The sequence below is a fragment of the Pipistrellus hanaki genome (assembly GCF_964339955.1).
Source record: "Pipistrellus hanaki genome assembly, chromosome: 18".
NCBI lineage: Eukaryota > Metazoa > Chordata > Mammalia > Chiroptera > Vespertilionidae > Pipistrellus > Pipistrellus hanaki.
Window position 1 is genome coordinate 36,869,868 of NC_140520.1, and position 23,426 is coordinate 36,893,293.

A 23,426-nucleotide genomic window follows, 5' to 3' on the forward strand; every position below is an offset into this window, starting at 1 on the left:
CACGTGGCAAAGGGCCCTTTTCTGTAGAAAGAACCAAGGACGCGATAGGGCCATGTTGGCACGCCCAGACCAAGGCATGGCACGGGGCGGGTGTGAATGGGCTCAGCTGGCGGGACAGTGGTGGGAGCAGCTGACAGAGCCTTGGACGCCCTCAGTGACCACTCTGTCAGGGCAGTGTGACATCAGTGCTGGGAGAGCCGCTCACCACCCGGGTCTGGAAACCTCGCTCCTGGTCACCACCACATCCAGCAGTGGGTAGGAGAGGCAAAGGAGAACCAAGGAAAGTGATTTTGCTCATTGGCTACAGCAATGACCTTGGCTGGGACATTGGCTACAGCCATGACCTTGGTTGGGGTATTGGCTACAGCAATGACCTTGGCTGGGACATTGGCTACAGCAATGACCTGGTTGGGGTATTGGCTACAGCCATGACCTTGGCTGGGACATTGGCTTCAGCAATGACCTTGGCTGGGACATTGGCTTCAGCAATGACCTTGACTGAGATATTGGCTATAGCAATGAGCTTGGCTGAGATATTGGCTATAACAATGACCTTGGCTGAGATAGTGGCTACAGCAATGACGTTGGCTGAGATATTGGCTATAGCGATGAGCTTGGCTGAGATATTGGCTATAGCAATGACCTTGGCTGAGATAATGGCTATAGCAATGACCTTGGCTGAGATATTGGCTACAGCAATGACGTTGGCTGAGATACTGGCTATAGCGATGAGCTTGGCTGAGATATTGGCTATAGCAATGACCTTGGCTGAGATACTGGCTATAGCAATGACCTTGGCTGAGATATTGGCTATAGCAATGATCTTGGCTGGGACAGAGGTTGGAACTTTTATCTGTAATGAGGTTCTTAGAGTATTTATCATTTTATTTCTCTATTCTAGGCAAGTCTTTTCAAACGGCTCTGTGTCCATTGTCTGGAGCCCTCGTTTGAAATGCACTTTCCTGACCTCCAGCCCCTGGTTCTGACCCACAGGTGTGGTGTGTGCCCAGGAATCTGTACCCCAGCAGGTGCTCCAGGTGACCCTGGTGCAGGAGCCACGGGCCAGTGCTAGCCCACACCGACTTCGTGTGTCCGCAGGCACTGAGCCCTGGCTGTCCAGCGTGTCCCAGGCTCCCTCACGGACAGGCTGCCCTGTCCCGGACACGTGTCTCTGAGCTCTGCCCCTCACCACGGTCCTTTAGCAAACACCCTTCACACCAGTTCGGCTCAACCAAGGTTTATTGGGCACCTACAACGGGCAAGGCACAGATCCAGGAGTTGTGGCTACAAAGTCAAGGCAAGGCCTCACCCCCAGGGGCTGGCAGTCTGTGGGAGAGACACACTCACAGGTAAGAAAAGCACAAGCAGGGAGAGGTGAGCTCCACACCAGAGGCGAAGCAGGGGGCAGGCGGGCCAGGCAGGGCACAGGGCAGAGTGCCTGGCAGGACACTGGCTCCAGCAATGCCCTGGGCGTGGCAGGTCTGGTGCAAGGAGTGGCACTGGGCGGGGAGCGGGGTAGGATGCACAGTGGGACTAGACAGAGGACAGCTCGGGTCAGAGGCACCGCGGTGGGAAAGCCCACTGAACGCCCAGAGCACCGAGGCCATGTCTCCTTCGGCGGGCACAAAGGTGCTGGCAGGTAGCAGGGCGCTCAGCAGCAGCAGCAGCGGCGAGGCCAGGCCGTAGAGGATCTCCTGGCGGTTAGCGTGGCTCCGTTCCGCAGGCACCGGTGAGCAAGGAAGTGCATGGTCTGACCTCAAATTCCAGGCCCCCTGCTGTGCTGCGTGATGTGCTCTGTCTTTGCTGCCTTCTCCCTGAGTCACAGCCTCGTGCTCTCAGAGGAGAAGCCAGTGGTCACACAACCTCCAGGGCTGCACACGGCCACGAAGCAGTGGCCTCGGCAGGCACACGTGGAGCTCGCTTACAGCTGGGCCCCTGCCCAGCAGGAGAAGGACAGCCTTTTACCATCATCTGGGAGCAGGGGCGAGGCACAGGAGGGTACCCGAGGAGCCGCTGTGGCCGGAGCAGAGCAGAGATCAGCTGCCAGAACAGGGGAACGCACACAGGAAGTGGTAGAGAGACCCGAGGACGCACTAGCATCACCCTCGCTGAACCATCTGCCCGTCGGCTTCTGGAGGAGCCCACCCCCGAGCCTCACGCCCTGGGATCGGGGTTTCTCGGTGCCGGGCACGTGGACGGTTCTCCAGGGACCCTGCCCTCGGACCCTGCCTAGCCGTCCAGCGAGGAGGGGGAATGGCGCCCGCCCGCGCCCGCGCCGCCCCAGCCCGCACACGGGTGCGAGGCCACGGCTGTCCAGGTGGACACGGCGATGCTGGTCAGCGAGGGCTCCCCCAGCACCTCCACGGCCGAGGGGGGCACCTGGGTGGAGAGGGGCGTGGTCACCGCGGGGCCGCCCAGGAGAAACGCTCCCGGGGACGCGGCGTGCACGTCGGGGCCCGGCCCGGCGGGGCCCCCGCCTCCGTTGCTGATGGTCCACAGGCACGGGTAGGGGCTGCGGAGACAGAAGGAGAGGCGGGATGTGTGAGGCGGGAAATGATCGCCCGACAAGCACACGGGATCTCCAGAGGCCGTGGGGCTGGAAGTGGCTTCACTGCGGCGCTGACACGCTGGCCCTGACTCTGCAGAGACGCCGAGGGGAGCGGCGAGAGGAGCCGGTAAGGACAGGACTGGGCGTGCTGAGACCCGGATGTGGAGGCTGGCCCTGCTGCGAACATGCTGTTCCCTTCCCAGCACAGCAGTGCCTGTCTGTGGGCCTCCCTGGAGCAGCCTGGAGGGCAGGAAGCAAGAGGTCTCCTGGCCAGGAGGGGCGATGTGGTGTGGACACTGGCCAGGAGGGGCGATGTGGTGCGGACACTGGCCAGGAGGGGAGATGTGATGCGGACACCAGGACACGCTGGGGTCAGAAAGCCTGGCACTAAAGGCCCCCTTGAGCTGTAACCGGTGTGGCTCAGTGGGTAGAGCGTTGGCCTGTGGACTCAAGGGTCCCAGGTTCGATTCCAGTCAAGGGCATGTACCTTGGTTACAAGCACATCCCCATTGGGGGCGGGGGGAGGGGAGAGGGGGGTGCAGGAGGCAGCTGACAGATGTCTCTCTCATTGATGTTTCTATCTCTTTCTCCCTCTTTCTTCCCCTCTGTAAAAAAATCGATAAAAATTTTTTTTTTTTTTTTTAAAAAGAAGAAGGCCACCTCGGCCGCTGGTAGTTCGTGACCTTGGCCAAATCGTTTCCTATCTCTGAGCCCAGCCTTCAGGGGTGGGGGATAACGATGCAGGCCTTCCCGATATTGCTGGAGGAATCCGTAAGATGCGGATGTGACGCCTGGCACAGGGCTCCCAGTAGATGGCAGCTGTTACAATGAGTCTTCCCCTCCCAGCAAGGGCCAGCTCTGCCCGGGCACAGAGGGGGGGTGGGCGTGGCCCTTCCTGCGCCCCTCACTTACAGCTGCTGCCCTCATGTGGCTGCCCTCAGTCACCCCATGAGGTCAGTGAACACTGCCGCCTGGGCCCCGCCCCCTGAGACCAGAGCATAGATTGTTGTGGCCGGCAAGGCCCAGTCAAGGCAGGGCTCCAGATGGCCAGCAAGGCCCTATCGAGGCAGGACTCCAGGCCAGGGAAGGAACGAGCAACCAGACACACAACAAAGAATGTAGCATAACTTTTAGTCATAACATAGTTCTGTTGCAAGGCTCAACCCCCAGGCAGGCACGTCCTGTTTCAGTAGCCGCCAGGCAGGACAAACAGACCAAACCAGGTCAAACAGAGACTGCTTAAGCTGAAAATAAACCCCCTCCCCAGGTGTTGTACAAACTTTAAATGTTACTGTACTAGTGGAATTTTTCTATAACTTATAACTGACGTTTCTTTGTTAAAACTTTAGCCAGTCATAATCTGCCAGGCGTCCCTAAGACGGGGATAAAGTAGCATGCTTAGAGTGGGTCGGGGCTCTCGTTGCTCACTGCTGTGTCAGTTGAGACGGGAGCCCGGACTCAAGTTCGTAATAAAGGCTTCCTAAATTCCAATTTTGCTGACTGGTGGTCATCATTCGCGGGTAGCCCATAACATAGATGTCTCCTTAACACAGAAGCAGCTGGATGGCAGCCATGGGCCGGCAGCACGACCCCGGTGCCCGCGCTGAAGCCACCGTGGGACGTGGAGTCTGCCTCCTGTCCAAGTGCTGCCTGGCTGCAGGCGCCTGGCCCAGCGCCGGCTCCGACAGGCGTTTCCTCCCCACAGGCTTCATGGAGGCGGAAGGGGCTACCCCACCCGGAGGGAAGCAGAGGCAGCAGCCACGGCACACTCGGCCCTGCTTCCCTCGCTCCTGGGCCGCACACAACCTGCAGCCCAGGCCCGGAATTTCCCCGCTCAGCTTGCCCGATTCCCCTGGTTTCTCCTGCAGCAGCAGCCCCTCCTGTGGCTCCTGCCGGGGAGCCCGGGGCTTGCTGTGTGGCCTTCGGAGCTTCTCATGCTGCTCGGCTTTGGTTTGCCTCGGTCAGTGACACAGAAACGCCAGGCCAGCCGTGGGCGCCTCTGAGCACCGTCCCTGATGCCCACAGTGCCTCGTAGAGACGTGGCCGGGATGGCTTAACGTCTTCAAGGACATGCTCTCCCCTCCCGCCTCGGCCCCGGCCACGGCCTTTCCCTGAGGCCCTCAGGCAGGGACCACCTGCTTGAACCAGAACGTGAGCCATGAGTCCAGGCCACTCTTTTAAGAAGAAAAAACAAGATCCCATTGCTAATGGTATTTATGTAACTGAGGCTATTTAAAGCATTATTTCCTATTCTGCAGTGGGTGTAAAGCATTGCTGAGTTTTCTGTTCTTTGCTTCGTCCTTCACCTTCTAACTTCCGTGTGTGCCGACCCCTGCTGCGTGTCTCAACAGGGGTGAGCCCCGTGTCAAGGGTCAGGAGCCGCCGGGGACCGTTGGCGGCTGCACGGGACAGCATGACACGAGACCCTGTGGCCACAGCAACCCCAAGATCACAATTGACAGCAACCCTGGCCACCCCTGGAAGCCTGTGCACACAGGTCTCGCCGGCGGTGCGCTGTGGCAGCCTCCCAGGCGAGCCTGGCGCGTGGGGAGTGAGATGCGCTGCTGTAGACCGAGGCCCTGCGTTCTGGTCTGGGCTGGACCTGCAGAGTCACAGCCCTCTGCCTCCCAGCCCCGTCTGGTCCTTTGAACCCCTCTGGGGACTTCTCCACACGCTGCACGCCTCTGTGGAGCACGGCCGCTGACCGGAGACAGAACCTACTGCTTCCAGCGCATTTTCATGCATTTTATTCTTTGATCTCATTCTGACTACAGAGCAGCTCACGCAGGCAGGACAGCGGAGCTCAGTGAGGCTGAGAAAGCTGCCCCAGGTCACTGAGAGGGCACTGGGGCTCAAGCCCACGTCCATCCCACTCCAGGCCCCTTGCCTTCACCATCCATGCCCATTTCCAGAAGTGAGAACTGACCTGGTATCTGTGAGTGCCACGCTGGTCCTGCCCTGCCCTCGGCCCCTCACCTGCGCTAGGCACCTGTTCCCTGCCCCGTGAAGACTCGGCTTCAAAGAATGTGGACCTTCAAGCCTTGCATTCTCCATGTGTGTTCACTTCCCCCGCCCCCTGCCCCTCGCCCCCCGACTCCCTTCTGTTCACTGCCTACCTGCGACCGCATTTCCCATGGCTGAGAAGTCGGGGCAGTGGCTTAGACCAGGCCCCTCAGAGAGAAAGCACTGGGTTCCCCCGTGCTGACCTTTGCCCCCGAGTCAGGGAGCGGCTGCTGGCGCTGTCTTACCTGGGCCCAGGGTTGATGGGGCCGCTGGTGTGCGGGACGGACAGGATGCTGGCGTGCGGCGTGGAGGAGATGGAGGTCCAGCTGTCGGCTCCGGAGAACACTTGCAGGTTGTTGCCGGAGCTTTCTAGCAAGTTCACTTTGGAGAAATAACAACAGTTGAGGGAGCGCGCAGACCTACACAGTGGTGCCCAATGCCCTTATCTGGGCCATCACAGCCGTGGCTTGCCTACAGGTGCCAGTAGCTGCTAGCATTCTGAGGGACACAGAAAGGAGGGGGAGGCTGGGATTTTTAATGTCAGCCATAAGCCACAGGCTCATCTGAGGCACAAGTCGCACTTTAGGGTGTCATCACCCTCAGGCCCAGCTGAGCTGTCTGAGGTCCAGAACCTACGCCTCTCAGCAGCCTCTGGCGGACTTAACCCTCTCAGAAACAGTGTTGTCTGTGTCTTAGAATCTCCACCTGCATAAATAGTGTAAATACAAGGGAGAGGAGGGAGGGAAAGAGGAAGAGAGGAAGGAGGGAAAAGAGGAGAGAGAAGAAGTTTCCGGCGTATGCACCTGGCCAAGCCACGCCTCACCTGATGGGCACTTACAACTTCTTCGGCCTCTGCTCTGTCTTCTACCTCCCCTCCCTCCACCCTGTTCCTCTTCCGTTCCCCAGACACCGGCCCTCGCCTTTCTGGGGCTTCGCTCACACCACGCTGTCATCCAGACGCCCTTCGCCTCTGCTTGTGTCCCAGGTCATCCATCCTTCACCCGCCCACCCGCCCCTCGCTTTCCACGCAGCCCCCAGACCTCCAGTGTCAACCCCTCTGCGGAAGCCGCCCATGGCCTTCACCAGCAGAGAGGTGTGGACAAGGAGCCCGAAGGCTGGTGACCCTTGAGCCCTGCCTGACAAAGGTCAGAGCCATACACCCACTGTTTAGTCCAGACAATGGTAGTTGAAGCAACTCCCCCACCAGACAGCCATGTGAATCCATACTGACATGATAGTCTGCCTGTTACTGGACATTGCCTGCCTGAGAGCTACAGGTGTCTCCCAAACTGGGTAAAAGGATGGCAAGGCCGGAGCCCAAGCGGAGCCCTTCCTCTTGAGTTGGGCTCCTGCCTGGTCCCCCAATATTTCCAAATTCTTACTTCTTGTCTCGTCTCTGTCATTTGCATGCAGCCCCTCTTCCAGAGCCCGAACCCTGAACCACGGGGGACGTGGGTCTTCACACCCCTCTGGGCAGCTCTGCCCTTTCCCCCTCAGCACCTGGGCCTCTCAGACTCTCCTGTGCATCGGAGTCACCTGGGGACCCTGCTAAACGCAGCCGCTTTCAGAGGGAGTGTCTGAGAGCCCACCCTCTGCGAGGTTCCAGGGGACGCGCAGGCCCAGGACCACCTTTGCACTGCCCCTACGACACATGATGAATGACGTGTGGGTGCATGCAGCCCTGAGCCCCTGCAGGGGAGACACTGCACCCCAATCGCCTTCCACCGCCTGTCAGAGGCCTGGGGACATGCTCTGGGGGTGCGTTGTGTGTGTCGACCACGGAGAGAACCAGGAAGCCGTGAGAACACTGCTCAGCGCCAGACATTCAGCTCCGCTCTCCCTCCCGCAGCAGCTGTCGAGGTCGCCAGCACGCAGGCGGGGGCACAGGGACAGGTGCAGGTGACCGGGGATGCCCTCTGCAGACACGGGGCTCCCGAGCCCCTGGCGCTGCAGGCCTAACACCTCCTCCGCCTCCCAGCCACGGACGTGACTTGCTTGTCTTATTTCATGTGCATCTCCCCATCTGGGAATGGAATCCCCATGAGGGTCTGATTTGTCCTAGGGCAGAACCCGGAATCCCATTGGCCCCTGATAAATATTTCTTTATAAATAACTGAATGAGAAATCCATCCTTGGTTTCATTGCTCGCTCCTTCACAAAAACATCCAGCAAGGGGTTGACACAGGCCAGGGCGGGCTGGGCAGCAGTCAGGGAGGTAAAAGCACACATCAGCGTCAGCATAAAAAAATAATCAGACCAAAAATTATCCAGGTTGGCTCGGTGTGCCTTCAACTAACCCTACGCAGGCCTGGGTGCAGAATGGCCTCTCCCCAAGACCTTCCAGGCCGCGCCTCAGGGCGGGCCCCGAGCTCCCAGGACGGAGCCACGTGCCTGCAGAAAAGCCCGGGAAGGCAACCAGCGCTGTCTCAGACACTCCTCCAACCTGGCCCCCGGAGGCGAAGCCTGGAACTGCTCCAGGCACCGTGCCCCGCGCCATCACACCCATCACACACCAGGAGACTCGGTGTCTTAGGAAAATTACAAAAACCTAGCAACGTCCTATCTAAAACCAACTGTTAGTATATAAAAGAGAACATTAAAATGACAACATACCTGTGTTCCATGAAAGGGGTTCCTTCATCTTCAGACACTTCTTTTTATGGTTTACCCATCTCCCTCCTCCATGCCCACCCCCACCCCACCCCGGTGCCTGGGGTGTGAGCGGAGCCACACACCTGAGGGAGAGTGGGTCCGGTGCACGTACGGGGCCGGGTAGGGGGCCGGCCGGTGCCCGCGGAGGCCGGCGTAGCGCTCACAGCCATGGTGGGCGTGAGGGGCAGACAGAGGCAGAGGCGGCGCGTACTGGAAATTGGCGTTCCCGGCCGAGCACACTCCGTCCGGGTTGGAGAAGATCCAGCCGCCCACTAGGACAGACAGAGGGAGACACACGGACACGGGAAGTCAGGTTCCAGCCCCCGTTTCTGTGTGGATGACACCGAATCGTCTGCCGAGGGACAGAGACCACCCTGCCCCTTCCATGTCACAGCCCATCGGCTTTTCTGGGGACGGAGGGCAGGTCCGAGCCAGGTTTGTGGCCCCGAAATCATAGCAATATAAAAGGCTGTTGGAATGAATACACTAATGGAAACTCACAGCTTATGTTGCTCTGACTTCACCGAGTGGCATTAAAAGTCAGTCTAAGAAGGAGGTGCCAGCGGCAGCCGCCAGAACTGTTTGTTGTGGTTGCACAGAAGGGGTGAAGGTCTCTCTGTGGTCCCCCACCCCCACGAAGAGGATCCGAAAATCGAAAAGACGGGGAGCCACTGGCTGCCTGGGCAGCAAGAATCTTGCAGCGGGATATCTTTCAGCAAGAATCTTGCAGAGTATTTCATAGAAATTTGTTTGTGAGTAATCACCTCAACTGATGCAAAAAATGCATGTGCATGCTTTCATGATTAAAACAACAACGACACTCAGCAAACGAGGAATGAAAGGAAATTGCTTCAACATACTAAAGGCCCCTCTGTCAGCCCACTGCTCACACAAGCTCAGCCCGAAGGTGCGAGTGTCTCCTCTGAGGGCAGGGAGGCAGACACCCCTTCTGGCTACTTCCGTTCAACCTGACACTGGAGGTCCCACCCGGAACAATTAGGAAAAAAATCAAATCAAAATTAAAAAAGAAAGAAAAGGCACCAAAATTGGAAAGGAAGAAATAAAGTTATCTCTGTTCACAGATGACATGATCTTACATCAGTGTTTCCCGAAGTGTGGTACGCGTACCCCCAGGGGTACGGGAAGAGTTTGGTGGGGGTACGCGTTGCACCGGAGTTTGGTGGGGATATGCACTGCACCGTGCTTAGCTGCGCCTAATTCTACGTTCTCATGAGTATGAGGGGTCCTCAGCGTTACGAAAATTACAGTAGGGGCCGAAACCGGTTTGGCTCAGTGGATAGAGCGTCGGTCTGCAGACTGAAAGGTCCCAGGTTCGATTCCGGTCAAGGGCATGTACTTTGGTTGCGGGCACATCCCCAGTAGGGAGTGTGCAAGAGGCAGCTGGTAGATGTTTCTCTCTCATCGCTATTTCTAGCTCTCTATCTCTTTCCCTTCCTCTCTGTAAAAAAATCAATAAAACATATTTTAAAAAAAAAAAGAAAATTATAGAAGGGGTACACATATGTCAAAAATTTGGGAAACACTGTCTTACATGGAGAAAACCCTAAAGATTACACACACAAACACACACACACACACTTACACACAAATGTTAGAACTAATAAACAAATTCTGCAAACTTACAGAACATAAAATCAACACAAAAAATCAGTTGCATTTCTATATACTATTTCTGTCGCTACTCTTTGTCTCCATCTATGACTCTGTCTCTGTCTCTAGCTCTGTCCCTGTTTCTCTGTCACTGTTCTCTATCTCCGTCACTGTTTCCATCTCTGTCTCTGTCTCTGTCTCCATCTCTGTATCTCTCTGTCTTTGTCTCTATCCCTTTGTATCTCTGTCTCTCTGTGTCCATCTCCGTCACCATCTCTATCTCCATCTCCATCTCTGTCTCTGTCTCCCTGTCTCTGTCTCTCTGTCTCTCTGTCTCTGTCTCTCTGTCTCTGTCTCTGTCTCTCTGTCTCTGTCTCTCTGTCTCTGTCTCTCTGTCTCTGTCTCTGTCTCTCTGGAACTCTCGCCAGGGCACAGACTTGTCTTGAGAGGAAGAAAGACCCGCTGGGTGTTGACGGAGGTTTGTGACAGGCCAGCGGTCACGACCGTGGAGTCTGATGTGGAGGCATTGGCTCCTGGTGTCGCCCCAGGCACCTCCCCCGCCGAGTTCACCCATGAACTCACGGTGGGGACAGGCCATGTGCTGGCTCTCGGAGATGGCGTCCGGGATGTCCTTCAGGTGGCTCCTGCAGGAGGAACGAAGGCACATGGCTGTCCAGCCAGCCCCATGTCAGCGCCAAGTCACCCCGAATCTCGGGGAGCACCCCATTCTTGAAAATCGAACCCCCTTTCCCTGAAGCCGCTGTCTCTCCCACTCCCCGCTCTCCAGGCGCTGCATCCACCTGGGCTAGGAGTGTCGAACTCATTTAGAGAAGGGGCCAAAATCTAAAATCCAGCCTAAATCGCGGGCCGAATGGTTTACTGAACAGTCATAAACTGACAATGTCATAAACTGACAGCGGAGTGCAGTGATGACAGCGCGGTGCGGGCCACATTGCAAGGCCTGGCGAGCTGGATTTGGCCCTCGGGCCTTGTGTTTGACACATGTGGCCTGGGCCATGGCTCCTTAATCGCAATGTTATGGGCTGCTCCAATTCACCGTGTTTACAGCTCTCTCCGCCTAGTCAGAGCCTATTGACTCTGGCCATGGTCCCGCCTGACACAATCCAAGCCCAACAACAGCTAAGATACGCGGGCACTTCAAGGCACAACCCCACCTGTGCCGGGCTGGACCCACCCCGGTCCTGTGAGGGACATAGGGTTAAAAGGGGGCTCAGGGAGTAAGGGAAGTGGGCCAGATCAGAGTGGGACATGGCGAAGCTCAGACTTAAGGCAGGACGCTCCCTCCTGGAGCTGGATTCTCCTGATTGGACCACGCTACCAGCATTCTGAATCCGGTTCTGGCATCTCACGAGGCAGATTTTCTCTAAGCCTTTGCTTATCTGAACAGGTTATAAGTATGTCTTCTACATCCTCAAAATTAAGTCAAATATTGACAGGATAGGCCCTGTGGCACCATTACAAACAGCTGTCCATTGACCCGGAGCTTTTAGGATGGGAAGGAGACAGACAGCTGCAGGAGGCATCAAAAAAGACCTGGAACTCAGGCAGTAAAGTCTGACCCCTTCCAGCGGAACCACGTCGGAGCTCTGGTCTCCCTGATGGAAGTCCATGACAAGTACTATTACTTTTCCATGTTTTTCCTAGAGCGGAAGGGAAGAGACCGGGATTGGAGTCCCCGGCCCAGCGGTAGAAGTACCACTCACACCCGGAAGTCTGCCTTTCTCAGACCTGAACGGTGTGGCCCGCTCACCTGCACGAGCTGCTAAATGAACAACTCATCTTCCCTAGGCTAAATGTCGTTTTTTGAAAAATCAAACTTACTAAAATCAGTAACTCGGGGATACTGGGGGAGGGCAGAGTGAACGATGTAATTCTAAGCCCATGAATTGTTTTTTAAATGTGGTTGTGCTAGCCAGCTTCAGGAATCTGTAGACAAGCAGGTGGCAAAGTAGTGCCAGTTAGACGTTCTCCCAGACTTGTATTATAAGGGACAGAGAGTTATAAGTTTGTTGAGTTTCATTGATTTTCTTAAATATTAAACTGAGTATTAAAAACATTTCTATTAAAGATAAAGCAAGTGCAGCCAGCCAGTGTTGCTCAGTGGCTGAGTGTCGACCATGAACCAGGAGGTCAGGGTTGGATTCCCGGTCAGGGCACAGGCCCAGGTTGCAGGCTCAATCTCCCCGGGTGGGGCGTACAGGAGGCAGCCGATCAGTGATTCACTCTCATCATTGATGTTTCTCTCCCTCTCGCTCTCTCTGAAATAAGTAGAAACATTTTTTTTTTTTAAAGATAAAGCCAGTGCCACTCATCTAGCTCTTTCTGGAGGAGCATAAATCCCGCCTTTGCAGAAATCAATGCACCAGGTTTCACTGAAATGTCTCTACTCACCTCTCCTTGGCATCCAGGAAGGCTTTGGCAAAGGGGTTGTACTTGATTTTGAGAGCTGTTATCTTACGTTCACAAAGATAAGAAGTGTTAGTGGAAGCAAGACAGGCAGAGCTGACAGACCCTCTCCCTTCACCTGGGAGTTTCTGTAACACCGGACCATCCCGTCTCCTCTTCTCCCTCCTCCACGTGTCTCCGCTGGCTTCTGCACAAAGCCATTGTCCAACGCACTATCTCTGGCAAAGAGCGTTTTATTGTGGCCCATGGGGAAAGGACAGGTGCCGTGAGCGTGAGCAAAGACAGGCCAGAGCACTGAGCCTCGTGCACTGAGCCCGCACCCTTTCCTGGACCTGCTCATTCATCTTTCCACCCATCACTGGACGCCTCCCGCGCATCAGTTAGGTTCTGGCCTGGGAACCAGGTGGGAAGTCAGGAAGGCCATGCAGTCCGGCCTCGCTGAGAGGAGCCCAGCGTCACCTCCCTGATTCTTCATCAGCCTCCACCCCCGGGGCCGGTTAGCACAGCATTCAAGCTCTCATCCTACCCACGGCCACCCGATCCCCCGGCCTCCGCCTGCCTCATTTCCTTCGGGCCCCTGACCTGTACACACCGCCTATCAGACACCCGGTGCCCATGTGATGTAGGTATATTTGGTCCTCCTCGCCCTGCTGGGACGTACGAGCCTGAGGACCAGACACGTGTTTGATTTGCTGCAGTTTTCCCAGCGCGCGAAGCACCCGGCAGGGAGTTAACACTCAACAGGCAGCTGCCGAATGAACGGATGTTAAAAAGGACACGTGCGTCAGCAAAGGCCCGAGACGCAGGCTCTTCCTGGCGCAGGCGGGAGGCGGGGGGGAGCCCCAGAGCAGCGGAGGCGGCTGCGGAGTCACGTGCGCACACCCGTCTTTCTCCTGCTTTGGGCTCCGGGGGACACGTGGTGACATTTTAAAAGCCCACACCGTGAGCAGAGAGCACAGTGCACAGTGCAAATGAAAGCCCACAGGCAAACATGGTTCTTCCCTCCCACTGTCCATCCTTTCTCCAGACACGCAGCTCCCTGCAGGCACCGCGGCCCTGGGACAGCCCTGGTCCCAGGGAGCAGCCAGCAGCCACCCCACTGCTTAACTCCACCTCCGCCAAGTGTCTGAACCCTGAAAAACCTACCTGTCACCCCAGCTGGGTGATGGCAATAAAAGCACGCCCTCCGGGTGACACACACACACACACGCACACACACGCACACACACACACGCCCTCACCTCCTCGTTCTGGTAGGCGGTCACGGCGATGAACTGGGTTTCGGGGAAGGAGCAGTTCATGACCATCCGGTGGGCACCTCCCACGCGCACAATGTGCACCTGCGGCTCGTACTTGTGCAGGGAGCTCAGCATTATCTGTGGGTGCGAGAGGAGGAAGGCGAGCCATGCGGAGCCGGGCTCTCACGGGAAACAGACCGTGTTCACCCCAAGCTCGGCACCACCCGCTTAGGGCCACGCGCTGGGCCCCCTCGGCTCCCTGATGCACCGCACCTCTCTGAGCAAGAGGGGGTTCCCCCAGCAGCCCCCAGGGACCGTAGCGTGGGCGCCAATAGGAGGCTGGCGCAGGCTTCCAGGGAGCGGTTCTAAAGATTATTCCATCTTCCGCCCAAATACTGACTTCCTTCTTTCTCTTTCCCCCTTTGCATCGCAGTGATGTGGGTTGTGACCCTTCCCCACGCTGGTGTCCTTCGTGGGAGGACCCAGCGTCCCGGGCCCCGATGTGCTGCCTCCACAGGAGCTGCCTGGGGGGCAGGGGTGCCGGCACCTGCCCGTCACGGAGCACCCCCTGCCGCCCCCGCTGAGGGACCCTGGAATGTGGGAGGCGGTGACAGCTCGCTTCCCAACTTCCTGTTTTAATCAGACCTGGAACCTCTGAAAACTGCCGAGACCTGGGGGGCCTCCTCCCCTGCAGACACATGGCCTCCTGCGTCCCGGGGGCTGAGAGACGGGGGCGGCGCAGAGGCTGCAGGCTGAGGGGCCGGCCACTGGGAATATGGGGGTAGCAAACCTTTCCTCGGATGCCCCCAAAGTCTACATTTCGTAAAGGGAGCAGCAGCCCTCGAGGGGGAATGGCATTCGCACTCCCACCTGAGAAGACAGAGGAGGGACACGCCCCCACGTCTCATCCCCTCGCCCTGAAGACCTTCCTTCCCTTCTCGAGGTTTCTTTGGGGGGGGGGGGGTTTGTTTGTTTGTTTTTTTGTTTTTGTTTTTTCTGCAAAACCAACGCTGCATCCATATTCCACTGACAATTATCCTGGTGCCCAGGAGGAGGGAGCCATTATTTCATTAGGAGCCGCTTTCGATTAAGGCGTTCGCCCACTGCCAACTCTCCACTCTCCCCCAAACAAAGAGGGGAGCGCGCCTCGCAAACCCCGGCCCGCCTCCCCCTCCCGGCCCTGCCCTGCGAGCCCTGATTCAGTAAGCGCTCTCTTCACATCAGGAAGTCCATTAAAAACCCAAAGCACCAATTAAGAGCTGTTTATTCCTGTTTACCTTGGGGCCGGGGGGTGGGCTGGGGGGGAGTAATTGGCTTCTGTGGGCGAAGAGGCCGCTGAGGACCCCTCTAATTGACTAAATGCACCCTCGTCTCTCCTCGATTGGTCCGCGGGTGGCGGGCGGCCGGGCCCCAGGCTCGCCTACCTGGCCGCCGCCGCTGAGCTTGTTGGTGAGCTTGACTTTGCTGAAGGAGATGGGCGCCTTCATCCAGTGCGCCCCGAAGTTGGGCGAGTCTGGGTGGATGTACACGCAGCTGTGGCTGGAGACCTCGGGCTTGCCCGCGGGCACCCACTCCCCGTTGACGTACTTCCAGCGGTGGCTGTCCGTGGGGACGAAGTCCAGCAGGAGGGAGTACATGGCGTTGGGGTCCAGCCCGGTGACGCTGATCTTCAGCACAGGGAACATCCGCCTGAAAGAAAAGCAGAAACGGAGCCAGGCGGGGAAGTGTGAGTGTTAGGGACACCCACCGCCGCCTGTCCAGCCGTCGGTCCGCCCTGAGTGCCTCGGGGTGCAGAGAAGGCTGGGGGACAAGTAGAGAGGAGCCGAGCAGCAGGCCCAACCCCACGGAGCCCTTCCCACAGAGGCACTCTGCATCGGGGTCACCGCGAGTCTGAACCCACCCTCCGGGGCCTCGGGCGGGACCCTGCAGCCCACGGGGCACAGCCAGGAGCACGCTGGCAAAGAGGGCATTTCCACGTCTTTGCCCGCACACGGGGCACCTCACACTCACGCCCCCAGTGGCCCTTTCTGGCCTCAAGAAGGCAAGTGTGAACACAGAGAGCACGGCCAGCGGAAGCGTGGTTTTTTTCACGGAAAAGAGAGTGAGGCCGGTTCCTTCCTGCAGGCGTCTCAGAGCCTCCCTCCGCGGACGTGCTCCACAGGCCTCTGAGAGGGAGATGGCGTGTGCTCACTCTGAGCTCAGAACACAGGACGGCCCTCCTTGCGTGAGCACCTTGAGGGCGCCTGCGCCCGAGGGACGGGCTGGGATGCGCAGATCTGGCTCGAGGCCTCCCGCCCCCTCGAGGACGGCAGCACGTTTGTTCTCCTGGGCACGTGCACGGCCACCTCGCCACCTGCTTCTGACTCCCTCTTCCTTCACCAAACATTCAAAGTTGCTGCACTCTGTCCTCTAAAGGCCTGGTTTCCAGACATGCACGCACACACTCATACACACACTCACACATTCACACTTACACACACTCACACACACACTCACACACACACTCACACACACTCACACACACTCACACACACTCATACACACACTCACACATTCACACTTACACACACACACTCACACACTCACATACACACTCACACACACACACACACTCACACATTCACACATTCACACTTACACACTCATACACACACTCACATATTCACACTTACACATACTCACACACTCACACACACACACTCACACATTCACACATTCACACTTACACATACTCACACACACTCAAGCATTCACACTTACACACTCATACACACACATTCACACTTACACACTCATACACACTCACACATTCACACTTACACACTCATACACACACTCACACACTCATGCACACACTCATACACACACTCACACACTCTTACACACACTCACACACTCACACACACACTCACACTCACACACACACACACACACACACACACACCTGTCTGCCCAGGTGCTGTCTTACTGATCAATACAGCTTTTAAAATTTGCAGCCCCAAATGGAGACGCTAACCGTCCAGAGTCTAGACAGACACTGGCTGGTCCATGAACCAGGCATTCATGTAGCTGGGAGTTGTCAGGAATGCAGGCCCTCAGACCTCCCTGCTTTCCAGACCCCCGGGAGCCACAGGCACACACCTTAACGCTCAGAGGTCTGGTTGGGGCCTAAGATGGTAACTAAGGAGACGTGCAGGGCGTGGGGGGCGGAGAGTATGAGGGGGGGCCTGTCTAAGGACTGGTGCTCTGGGCGCTGGGAGGAGAATTAAGGGGAGGTGGGATGGGCCTGCCGCTGGGAGGAGGGGTCCCGGCCGCCAGGACGGCCCGTGAGGCTCTGGGGAGCGCGGAGCCATGGCGTGTGCAGGGAGCCGCTCCGAGGCAGGCAGAGGGGAATGGTCACAGCGGCTCCCTGAGCTCTCGGACGTTTCCTGGGCTCAGCCCCGGCCTCTCCCGCTGCCACACACACACCTTTTCTCCCTCCCCTCCCGAGTCCTCTAGAAAGTAAACGTGGGCAGGCCCCACGGAGAGGCAGCCCCAAACGCTTTCCTCCATGCGAGCGAGCACCTCATGGGAGGTGCGTCTCCTCCTCTGGCACACAGCGTGGCCGAGCTGCGGGGGGGATTGGTGTAATTCCCACCGGCGTCCTGCTTGCCAACAGGCCCGCGCGGAGCCGTCAGGCCAGAAAGGCAGACAGTGTCTGTCCACCGCGTGAAGTCACGTGAGCTGTCAGAGGGCCACGGGGGTCGCCGTGGGGGGTCCGAGGGCTGGAGAGGAAGGACTGCTCTCCGTGGGCCCAGTGGATCAGGGTAACAGTAAGCTGAGACCTAGATGACGAGACGCCGAACAACACGGGTGACATCAGCACGCCTGCACACAAGGACTCGCAGTCCCACGGCCCTGGTCCACATGGGCCTGGGCTGCTGAGGGGGAAGGCCAGGGGCTCAGGCAAATGGAAGAAACAATCCCAGTTTCCACTCCGCTGCCACCAACAGGCTCGCGTGCCCTCGCCTCTCTCCCTGCCTCACGCCGGGCCCCCCACGGACCGCAGCGTGGCCTCCGACAGCAAGGACAGTGCCCGCGTCTTCCCCTGAGGATCCAGGAAAACGTGGCCCCCGGGGAAGGTCCCGCCTCCCTGGCCAGCAGGGAAAGGCGGGGCACCGGCTCCCACGCTCCAGGAGGGACAGCGAGGTGTGGGTGGGGGGAGGACGCGGAAGATCGAGCCCCCAGACCTGCAGGCGGCGTGGAAACGGTCCAGCCTCTTTGGAAAGCAGCCCGGCAGCTCCCGGACCGGTCAGAGGCAGAGCCGCCCCGGGAGCCGCAGCCCTCTCCCGGGAGCACGTGCGGAGGGAGGACAGCGCGCACCCACACAGACACACAATGTTCCCGCAGCCTTTCTCACAAAGAGCAGCAGCACGCGCGCCACCCGCTGACGCACGTGGGGGGTGAGGACACCGAGGAGCACCGGGTGGCAGTGAAAACGCCGCAGAGGACGAGCCTGGAGGACTCAGCCCAGGGAGAGGAGCCAGCCAGAGGGCCGTGCATCCGTGGTTCCATTAGCATGGCGCGTCCAGAGCTGGCACCTCTATCCTGCGGATAGAAGTAGAGATTGCCAGGACTGGGGGGGGGGAGGGAGTGAGGGGGAGGGGTGATGGCTAAGAATGCACAATTTCTTTGGGGGGATAAGGAAAATGTTCTAAAATTATTCATGGGACCGCAAGCACAGCTCTGTGACTGTACCAAACACCTGACTTGTCTGCTTTAAGGGGTGATGGGGTGGTGTGGGGGCAATAAAGCTGCTACAGGGGGAACCGAGGGGCCAGCATCCTGCGCTCAGAGGCCACAGGGAAGCTGGAATGGCTTGTTCTCTTTAGCACTTCGTTTGCCAACAATTTTGCAATTATTTTTCATCATCAAACAAATGAACTACGAGATGCTATGTCTTTCTAAGTCTCCCTTAAGCCAGGAAGGAGTAAATAGAAGTCAGTCAATTTGCCAAACATCATATAAGGGGTCCGGAGTGCCCCCTGCCTGGAGCCAAGTTCAGCTCCTCGGGCCTCACAGGGCCAGGAGGCGCCGGGGGCTTACCCGTGGGCAGCACCCGGGGCGGGTCATTCTCAGGGTGAACGGCTCTGCTCCTCAGGTTGGTCCCCACCCCCCTTTTCTTTCCAAGGTGCCGGGAACCAGAGATGCCCGGAGTTCTGGGGGAGCTGGGAAATGTGTGGATCACTAGGGGGGGGCGGGGGGTGGAGGGAGGGGGCAGGAGAAGGGAGAGGGAGAGACGAGAGACAGGGAGAGCGGGGAGGCAGGTGGCAGGTGAATAAGGACTCCGCAAACCACGTGTGAGGACCATGGGCTGGGCCGCCCTTGAACCCGTGGCTGTGCCGTGAGGCTAGTTTCCCCGTTGTTTCCCTAACAGAGGGCAGGAGGAGGCTGTGGGAGTGGGGTCTGCGGAAGACAGGGCAGGACGAGGCAGATGCTGTGGGTGGGGGCGGCAGAGGTGGTCAAGGCAAACATCAGGAGGCGCCCTCCTCAACACCCTCCTCCGTCTCCCACAGAACTAGAATGTTCTGGAGCAGTCATCAGAGCTCCGGGAGTGTGAGTGTGTGTGTGTGAGAGAGAGAGAGAGAGAGAGAATGTGCGTGTATGAGTGTGTGTGAGTGTGTGTGAGAAAGAGAGAGAGAGAGAGAGAGAGAGCGCATGTGTGTGTGTGAGTGTGTGTGTATGTGTAAGTGTGCATGTGTGAGAGTGTGTGTGAGTGTGTGTGTGAGAGAGAGCGCGCGCCCATGTGTGTGTGTGAGAATGTGCGTGTATGAGTGTGTATGTGCATGTGAGTGTGTGTGTGTGTGTGTGTGTGTGTGAGTGTGTGTGTGAGTGTGTGTGTGAGTGTGTGTCAGGGCAGATTACACAAATACAGGTGCCCCTCATAAATGGCAGCTGTACCAGGTAAGCTCGGAGAAGAATGTCTGGGGGAAGGGAGGAGATGGACACTGACCATTTGCCTGCCGGGGGCACACCCCAAATCCTCTGCTCTGCACAGCTCACTGGGAACTCGACCCCCCGCTGACAGCCATCACCGGCAAATTGGACTTCGGGCCCCACCCCTACTTTAGGACAAATGGACGTGCCTGCTGAGGGCGAGTTTAGCAGCAGGAAGTCAAGGTGAGTTATCGGATGGAGCACACTCGACCAGAAGCACTTCCCCGAGGATGCCAGGCCACGCACACAGAGGGACAGGGATGCGCACACAGAGGGACAGGGATGCGCACACAGAGGGACAGGGATGCGCACACAGAGGGACTGGGATGAGCACACAGAGGGACAGGGATGCGCACACAGAGGGACAGGGGTGCGCACACAGAGGGACAGGGGTGCGCACACAGAGGGACAGGGGTGCGCACACAGAGGGACAGGGATGAGCACACAGAGGGACAGGGATGCGCACACAGAGGGACCGGGATGCGCACACAGAGGGATGGATGCGCACACAGAGGGACAGGGATGCGCACACAGAGGGACCGGGATGCGCACACAGAGGGACAGGGATGGGCACACAGAGGGACCGGGATGCGCCTGTTCCCTCCGCCGCCTGAGGCTGCCCGCTCTGCCCTAAAATAGAAGCGTGGCTCCCAGGCTCAGAGGCAGCCTGGCCGCCACAGCGATGACTCAGGGGCTCGGGAGGAACTGCGATTGTTCTCTCTGAAAGACTGAGGATGAATCACTGTAAGTTCTCAATAAAAAAGAAGGAAAGAGGCAAAGAAGGAAAGGGAGAGGGTGTGTTAAAACGGACAATGGAGGAGGAGTGTGGGCGGCAGGGTCTGAGGTCTGGGGATAATTCAGTGGTTTTCGGGAAAAATCCTCTCTCGGCTGCTTCTCATCCACGTCAGAGGTGAGCTCCGCTTCATGCACAGAAACAGCTCCCCACGGGCAGGAGCCTTCCTCCTTCCAGCAGCGAGTCCGGGGGCTCTCCGAGCTGCTTGTCTCATCAGAACAACGGGGCGCCCCGCCCCCCGGGTGCCCAAGGGCGCGGGGCCCTCACCGAGGCCCCTGGGAAAGTCAGAGCCACTGCCTGCGCGGCGACGTAACGCGCTGAAGGGCTCGGGTTGGGAGGAATCCCAGGGAATATTCTTCTCCCGGAGAAGGGCCCCGACCACCCAGCTCGGGCTCGGGGGCTGCTGTGGAGAACAGAGGGGGGTTGGAGGGGAGGCAGGGGCTACGTCCCAGGAGAAGGGGAAACATAGTAGGTGGTTAGGAGAAACGTGGGCGACACCCTTGAAGAATTTTACATTTTAAATTTGGAGGAAGAAACGTTATGGGTAAAAAAAGGCAAGAGCAAGTGCATGGCAACTTGGATATTATTAACCTGAGCTGGAGGACGGCGTCAGCCTGTTGTTTGTTCCTGACGGGAAGGGGTGAAACACAGTCCCACTCAGTGGCTGTGCTTGTTTCAAGTTTATCCGTGACCCGCTGACAGCCAACTCGTTAGTGTTGGAGTAACCACAGCAGCAACACAAAGAATAAGGGACAGAGAGTCCTGCCTCTTATCGGGCATCATTGGATGTTTACAGCTGTGCCACCACTCGTCTTTGAACAGAAGGTAAATCTGGCCCTGGCCTGGTGGCTCAGTGGTTGGATCGGCATCCTGTACACTACTGGTAGAAGGTTTCGGGTTCAATTCCCTGTGAGGGCACATACCTGGGTTGTGGGTTCAATCCAAACCCAGTCAGGGAGGCAATCAATATCTCTCTCTCTCTTCTCTTTCTCTCTCAAAACAAATTCTCAGGTGAGGATTAAACAAACAAAACAAAAAAAACATGTTTTATATCTCTTTCTACCAAAAACAATGTGTGGCAGATACCTATAAAGAGTAGGAACAACTACAGATATTAAAGAAATACATACATCATACATCATACATATGAAGTAAAGGGGAAATATAAATATCAAACAAGTCTGACATCCTGGCACCAGCAATGCATTGCCTGGCACACCTGTGACCACGAAGTATGTCAATGTCAATGTCACAGGCCAGCCCTCGGCCGCACGCCTCTCCCGGGGCAGTCAGCGGTTCACTCTCTCCTCTGGGCATTTTACTCAAAAATGGGGAGTGAGACCTCAGGAACGGAGGCATCTGCACAAGGACCAACGCCTCCGGAAGCCGGCAGCCGTGGCCGTCCCCTCCCGGGAGCAGAGCTTCTCTCCGGGCGGCTGCCACGGTCCTGCCAGCCCGCCTCCGACTCTGCCCTCCGGGGCACGGGAGCCCGCGGAGAGAGCACCGGCTGGGGGTCGGGAGCTGGTTGGTCTGCCCAGGCAGGGAGCAGTAAAACCATCTTCAAAGTCCTTCTCTCTCCTACCAAGTGAAAGCTTCTAAGATTACCGCAAGCCCCTCGGCGGACTAGGGTTAATAGAATCCGAGAAATGCCAGCGGAGATCAGGTTCCGTTCATCCCCAACTTGTTGCAATGAAAAAAAAAATCTCCCCGCTCAGGCGGTACCTGCCAGTTCATTACCTGTGACCCCAACGGCTCACATCACACACACACACACACACACACACACACACACACACACACGAACACACCCCTCACACACGCCAGGCAGCAGATGTAGTGATAGGCAATGATCGAATTTGCCATTTTGCTCCCAGTTTCCACCAGTCGGAAATCTCCGGGAAGTTTGTACACGTCAGCTAACCCGCCCGGCTTCTAACTGAAGTTGCCTTTCGCCTTTCTGAGCAGCTGGGACACAGGTCTCCGCCGGGACTCACTCACCGTCGGTCAAAACGGCCACTCTTTGCTGACATGTGAGCCCATTTCCCAAGCCCTGGGCCTGCCCCCTTCAGAGTAATTTCTCCATGAAAAAGCATGCAAGACAGGTACCTCCCCACCACACACACGCACGCACACACACACCCCTCTCTGCCGTCCCAGAGAAACCCACTCTGCTGGCTGGAGGAGCTGGAGGCTGCTCTTCCCTGGCTTTCATCAGACTCAGCACTGCCTCCCCCGCGTTTTGGGGGCCTCGCCGCCCGCGCCCGCCCGCCCGCCTGCCCGCCTGCCCGGCCGCCCGCCCGCCCAAGGGCCGCCCGGAGTCACCTGCCGCTCTTGGTCACGATCATCTCGTTAGTGACTTCCTTGAACCTCTGCCAGAGCGGGGCGTCCTCCAGCGTGACGCGGAGCTGCCTCTCCGTGGGGTCGCCTTTCTCCCGGCCGGCCTGCAGCTCGCTCTCCACCACGTTGAGCAGGCGGGAGACGGTGCCCTCGCCGGCCTTCTGCGCGCCCGGCTCGCCCATGGCCACGGGCCCTCCGAGGGAGACCGTGGGCTCCGGTGCTCCTACCTGCCGCTCCCACCGCCTCCTCTCCCCGCGGTGAGGACGGGGCAGAGCCGAGGGAAGATGCTGGCCCTCGCCTCAGCCCCACCGAGCATGACACCCTCCAGGTCTCCAAATTACACACCAACCTGTTAAGCTTTAGTTGGGGGGAGGCGGGGGCGGGGGGGGGGGAGAAAAGCCCTCTCTTAATCACCCATTGGACCGGGCGGGGGAGAGGCCTCCCTGCCATTGGCTGCTGGCACGGGGAACCGTTTAAGAAGAGTACTCCATCCAAATTATCCGGCTTTTATCGTGTTGAGCCCGAAGAGGCCTAATCAGCGGGTGGAGGGCCATTTTCCCGTTAATTAAAACCGTTCCAGGCCCGACTGCCAAACCGGGCAATCGTGTTTGTGTATAAACCGTGGCATGTGGCCCCGTGGGAGGACAGGCCGGGAGGACGGCTAACTGAGGCCCACACGGGCCTCCTGACACGTCGAGAGCCTGCGTCCCTGGGCCACGGCCGGCCCGCACACCGAGCCTGTACGGAGGCCGAGGGCGCCGCCAGGGAACGTGACCACCGCCCCCGGTCACAGGTCAGGACAAAGGAGCAAAGGGCCCCTCTCCCGGGGCGTCCCCGAAGG

The 23,426-nt window shown here is 58.0% G+C and overlaps 1 protein-coding gene across 1 annotated transcript; it reads right to left on the minus strand.

Moving 5' to 3' along the window:
* Positions 1-2,229: 2,229 nt before the first annotated feature.
* Positions 2,230-22,767, minus strand: TBX19 (T-box transcription factor 19; the record flags this gene model as incomplete). The annotated part of the gene is made up of 8 exons (XM_084867121.1): positions 2,230-2,512; positions 5,797-5,932; positions 8,287-8,475; positions 10,397-10,458; positions 12,227-12,288; positions 13,483-13,617; positions 14,904-15,168; positions 22,571-22,767. 8 exons carry the CDS (start codon positions 22,765-22,767, stop codon positions 2,230-2,232), a joined length of 1,329 nt encoding a protein of 442 aa, XP_084723247.1.
* Between the last annotated feature and the right edge of the window lie 659 nt (positions 22,768-23,426).